The sequence below is a fragment of the Aythya ferina genome (genome assembly GCF_964211825.1).
Source record: "Aythya ferina genome assembly, contig: HAP1_SCAFFOLD_1428, whole genome shotgun sequence".
Taxonomy (NCBI): domain Eukaryota; kingdom Metazoa; phylum Chordata; class Aves; order Anseriformes; family Anatidae; genus Aythya; species Aythya ferina.
The window spans coordinates 2,412-8,000 of NW_028180681.1; the positions used below are offsets into that span (position 1 = coordinate 2,412).

Genomic DNA, 5,589 nt, shown 5'->3' on the forward strand with positions numbered 1-5,589 from the left:
GCCTTGGGCTGGGCCTCTGCTGCTGAGCTGGGCCGGGCTCCTGGGCCCAAGGGGAGCTCCTGGCAAGCGGGCAGCGCTGCAGAGAGACAGCTCTGCCCAGGAGCAGCTCCTCTGCACAGCGCAGCAGGGCTGGGGGCACTGCCTGCAGAGACACAGTGCTTAAAGGCAGGCAGCAGTGGCAGGATGCCCAGAGCTCCCTGCGGGAGAAGACTTTGCAGCCCTGCACCCGGTAAGTCTCTGGCTGGAGGCAGGAGAAGCCGGGGGTGCAGGCAGGGGTGTCCAGGGCTGTGGTGCAGAGCAGGGTCCCTGCTGTGCCCCAGGGGCTGTGTGGCGGGGCAGGGCCTCTGCCGCCTGCCAGGCTCAGCACTCAGCCTGCCCGGGGAGCTGCCCAGGGCGAATTTCAAAGGGAACTCACATATTTCCTTAGCCTCTGCTTTCAGTTTTCTCTTCTTTTAGCTCACTGGGAATAGAAATAGAAGCTGTTATTTCCAAGAAGAGACTGAGACTTACTCGACAGAAGAAGGAAGGTTACAAGGACCCCCAGCAAGTCCCTTTCCTGCCCCTCAGCCCATAGAAAGCTCCACCACCCCTTGCACAGTGTCAGCAGGGTCGGTGTGAGATGGGCTCTAGGACGTGCCCCCAGCGAGCTGCCCCTGGGCAGAGCCCTGCTGCCAGGAGGTGTCTGCAGGGCAGAGCTGAGCACCCAGCTCTGATGGGGTGGGATGGGGGCTGTGAGCTGCAGGCAGGAGGCGTGGGGACAGAGACCCAGCTGCAGGCAGGGCCAGCTGCAGGCAGCAGAGCCATGGGCAGGGAATGGCAGCACTGTGGGAACATAGTCTGGTACCTCCTTTTCTGACCTCAAGCCCACAGGAGTCAGGATGTCTCATAACCTCATGAGTGGAACCTCCGGCAGAGCTGACTCCTGACTTCCTTTCAGTCCCTCCCTGGCCTTGCCTCCCCTGGCAGAAGCCCTGGGCTGTTTCTCTAAGTTCCTTCATCTGCTGTTGCTGTTCTTCTTTTATGGCTTGCTGCAGCTCTGGCTTTCAGCTGCAGCTCAAGCACTGACTTCCACCTCACAGATGTGTCCATAGGAGGAAGGTGCCCAAAGTTCCCCTTAAAACCTGTGGTGCTCAGGGCAGTGCAGTTTATGGGGCAGGAAAAATCTGAATCGTCTTACAGGCAGTTCCTGAAGCCACAGTAATTGGGCACCTCTCCGTGGGCCAGTGGACTGAGCCCTCAAGGACTCTGGCTGAGACGAGGGTAGATGGACAGACTGGACCAACCGGAGCTCAAGCAAGGGAGCAGAAAAAAGGTCTCAGAAAGAGGAAAATCACTGTGCGGGGTTTCAGAGAGAAGTGGAGCAGGTTTTTATCAAAGATGTCTTTCCTAATTATCATTGTCTTTTATTTTCCTGGGATTGTTCCCCTTTGTCCAGGAGGATCAGATGTCCAACAGCAGCTCCATCACCGAGTTCCTCCTCCTGACATTTGCAGACACACGGGAGCTGCAGCTCCTGCACTTCGCGCTCTTCCTGGGCATCTACCTGGCTGCCCTCCTGGGCAACGGCCTCATCCTCACCACCATAGCCTGTGACCACCGCCTCCACACCCCCATGTACTTCTTCCTCCTCAACCTCGCCCTCCTCGACCTGGGCTGCATCTCCACCACTGTCCCCAAAGCCATGGCCAATTCCCTCTGGGACACCAGGGCCATTTCCTACTCAGGATGTGTTGCACAGGTCTTTCTGTTTCTTTTCTTGATATCAGCAGAGTTTTTTCTTCTCACCATCATGTCCTATGACCGCTACGTTGCCATCTGCAAGCCCCTGCACTACGGGACCCTCCTGGGCAGCAGAGCTTGTGCCCAGATGGCAGCAGCTGCCTGGGGCAGTGGGGCTCTCTATGCTCTGCTGCACACTGCCAATACATTTTCCCTGCCCATCTGCAGAGGAAATGCTGTGGACCAGTTCTTCTGTGAAGTCCCCCCGATCCTCAAGCTCTCCTGCTCACAGTCCTACCTCAGGCATGTTTGGGTACTTATGATTGGTGTCCCTTTAGCATCCATGTGCTTTTTTTTCATTCTTTTTTCCTATGTGCAGGTCTTCAGGGCCGTGCTGAGGATGCCCTCAGAGCAGGGCCGGCACAAAGCCTTCTCCACGTGCCTCCCTCACCTGGTTGTGGTCTCCCTGTTTGTCATCACTGGACTTTTTGCCTACATGAAGCCCTTCTCAATCTCCTTCCCAGCCCAGGACCTGATGGTGTCATTTCTGTACTCAGTGATGCCTCCAGCAGTGAACCCCCTCATCTACAGCATGAGGAACCAGGAGCTCAAGTGTGCCATTAGGAATATGATTTCAGTGATGTTTCTGAAAAGTGATAAATTACTGCTTTTTCTCCACAAATGACTTCCTGGGTACTTGTTTCATGATCATTATTGTAACATTTATCTTTGTTGTCATTCCCATTCATTAGTTTATTAGATTTTTTTTTTTTTAATGTGTATATCTACTGTACGTTGAGGAATGAAACTGCTTTTTCAGTACTCTCTCTTATCATCTGCTTAATAAAAAAGGATCTCCCCAACAGACTGCCTGAAATCCTGCTTCTTCTTTCAAAGCTGATGCCAATAACATGGCTGAGCAGTGTGGTGGTTTCACACCAATGGGCAGCTGAGCTCCAGCACATCACACTCATCACACTTTCACCCCCTCCTCAAAGGAGTAGCCGAAGAAAACAGAGTGGAAAGGGCTCCTTTTTTTTTATTGTTTTTTTGAAGATACAGGTAGAAGACTTAGCATTTGCAGTCTTGGGCAAAACAGATTCAGTGTAGGGAGATTAAGATCACTTGCTGAGATTTAACTAACTGACTGGAGCAGTGAGAAACTAAAAAAGTTTCTCACTCTTATCTCTCCCAGCTGCTGTTGCGTAGCAGCTTATTTTTTACTCTTTCTTAAATATGTTTTCACAGAAATGCCAATGCCATCACTTATTGGCTTGATTCTTCTGATTGGCTGGATTCTTGTCATAGAAGCCACCCCTATGGCACCCTGCTACCAAAACCTTACCAAGTTAACTCACTACAGGAGGGATACAAATTTAATCAGAAGGTTGGAGCAACTCTTGTATGAAGAGAGGTTGAGAGAGCTGGGGATGTTCAGCCTGGAGAAGTCAAGTCTCTGGGGTGACCTCATTGCAGCTTTTCTTTTTTTTCCTTTCTTCCTTTTTTTTTTTTTTAAAAAAAAAAAAACAAACAAACAAAAAATAAAACAAACAAAAAAAAAACTTAAAGGGGCCTCAGGGAAATGGGGCTTCTCACACTTAGTATTTTTGTTTTGTTTGGGGAGTGTTTTGCATTTATTTTGCTGTCCTATGTGCAGATCCTCAGGATCTGTTGCTCATATTCCTACCTCAGGAGTGTTTGGGTACTTATGATTGGTTTCTCTTTAGCATCCACGTGTTTAATTGTCATTCTTTTCTCCTATGTGCATGGACGGCACAAAGCCTTTTCCACGTGCCTCCCTCACCTGGCCGTGGTCTCCCTGTTTTTCAGCACTGCCATTTTTACCTACTTGAAGCCCCCCTACATCTCCTCCCCATCCCTGGATCTCGTGGTGACAGTTTTGTACTCGGTGGTTCCTCCAGCCATGAACCCCCTCGTCTACAGCATGAGGAACAAGGAGCTCAAGGATGCACTGCAGAAACTCCTGAGTGGATGTACATCAGAAGTAACGTACTGCCTGTCTTCTCCAGAGTAGTACTGGTAATATAACTCATGATAAAAAGCTTGTCTTTTGTTCTTTGGTGGGTTTTGTTTGCTATTAATGAGGGCAACAATGTTTTCCATATAAATCGTCATTACTGATCCTACTGACGTATTTAAACAAAACAAAGGAACCTGCAGTGAAGAGTGTTTCTGAGATGCTTTTTCTGAGAATTTTGCTGGGGGTTCCAGGGTAATGCCCATGGGTGGAAGTGAAGAGGAATATAGAGACCCACCATAGCAGCACTACCAGGAAGCAGCAGGGTTTCGTCTGTCCAGAGCTACTTTCATCCCACTTCCACAATCTCCTTCTGAGCCTTTTCTGTTGGCATAAGCCTGATTGTTCCTGTAGCTTGGTCACAGTACTGCTGTGTGGCAATCCTGTGACCACAGGCAGGGACTGGCAAGGGGCATTTTTGTGGCACAGCTGGCCTCCAGAACAGCATTTCCATCCCATAAAGTGATTCTGCTCAGGGTAGTGCCTGGCGGCTCAGGTCTTCCTTCACAGTTGCTGTCAAGAACATTGCAGTCCAGAAATGGACTCCAAGAGGGACCTGGCTTTGCCTGTTTCTCCATGGGCTCAGGGTGAAGTGATCAGAGCCCCAGCTGGGTGTTTGAGGGCATGGAGACTCCCTCAGGTGTTGCTTGTTGGTGTCCAGCACTCAGGCAGATGGTGAGGAGGCTCCAATTAACCTGCCTGTGGCACTACAGCATGTGCTGGGGCTGGTGGCAGGTGAGCAGATTTTGGAAGGAATCAGGAGAGCCCAGGGGAGCTGCAGGGACAGTGTGTCCCAGGGGGTCAGCAGTGAATGGAGCCCACAGAGCATGAGCCTCTTCCCGGTGGAGTCCCCCTGCGATCAAGTGTTAAATCTGGATGTGAGCAGGAAAAGAAGAGCCCCGTGACCCAGGGGACATAGGAGGATCAGGGAAAGAAGTCTGGTGAGCGAATGTGGAATGTGAATAGTGGAATGCCATAGGGTGCAGCACCCAAACACTTCTCATGGCACTGCAAAGAAGGCAGGCTGAGGAGCTCCAGGACCAGGGCTCTCAGCCCAGCTCAGAGAGGTGGTTTATTCCTCTGCAGCGGGACACAGAATGGCTCAGTCAGAAGTCCAGATGTGCCTGGTACAGTTGAGGCTTCAGCATGCACATCGTGTACATGTGCTGAGGCGAACCTGAGGCTGCACAAATGCCCTCAGCCAGGGTCTATTCCTCATGCCATGGAGGGTTGGGAGAATGAAGGCTGGTCAGCCTCACCTCAGTCCCTGTGAAGGTGATGGGGCAAGCTTTTCCACAGCCACCTCCAGGCACTTGAAGGACAAAAACAGGATTGATGAACCCATAGAGGAAGGGAAGGAAAGGGAAGCAAAGGGAAGAGAAGGTGCTTACTTGTCTTTAGCAAGGCCTTTGGCTTTGTCTCAGAGAATTCTTATAGCCAGAATGGTGCTATGTGGATTTAACAAATTGGTGAGGCCGTGGGTGGGCCAGTTTGCTGGACAATCAGGCCCAGATATCATCCATGACACACAGTGCTGTCAGCCAGTTCTTAGCATCATCCCTCAGCAATCAGCACTTGGGGCAGCACTGCTGGATGTCGTTATTGACTCTCTGAATTACCGGATGGAGCACACTTTCAGATCTTTTCTGGATGGTGTCAAGCTCAGAGGAGCCCTTGATCAATCTTATCTATTTAGTCTGCCTTGATCAGAAGAGTTGAAGAAGATCAAAATCAGAAGTCTCTTGGAACATTTATTTGTTCATTGTGATTCAATGACCTGTCTTTCAGAGAGCTCTCTGAAGACATAGCAGGCAGAGGAAGAGGAAAAGAGA

At 50.6% G+C, this 5,589-nt stretch overlaps 1 protein-coding gene across 1 annotated transcript; it reads left to right on the plus strand.

Annotated features, from left to right (window-relative positions):
• The first annotated feature begins 1,331 nt into the window (after window positions 1–1,331).
• LOC311429610 (olfactory receptor 14C36-like) lies at window positions 1,332–2,573 on the plus strand. Its single transcript, XM_084540708.1, has one exon. The coding sequence runs from the start codon at window positions 1,445–1,447 to the stop codon at window positions 2,402–2,404; it is 960 nt and encodes a 319-aa protein (XP_084396834.1). The 5' UTR covers window positions 1,332–1,444; the 3' UTR covers window positions 2,405–2,573.
• Window positions 2,574–5,589: the final 3,016 nt, after the last annotated feature.

Coding starts and splice junctions, on each gene's coding strand:
- LOC311429610 (XM_084540708.1), top strand. CDS start 1,445: ATGTCCAACAGCAGCTCCATCACCGAGTTCCTCCTCCTGACATTTGCA.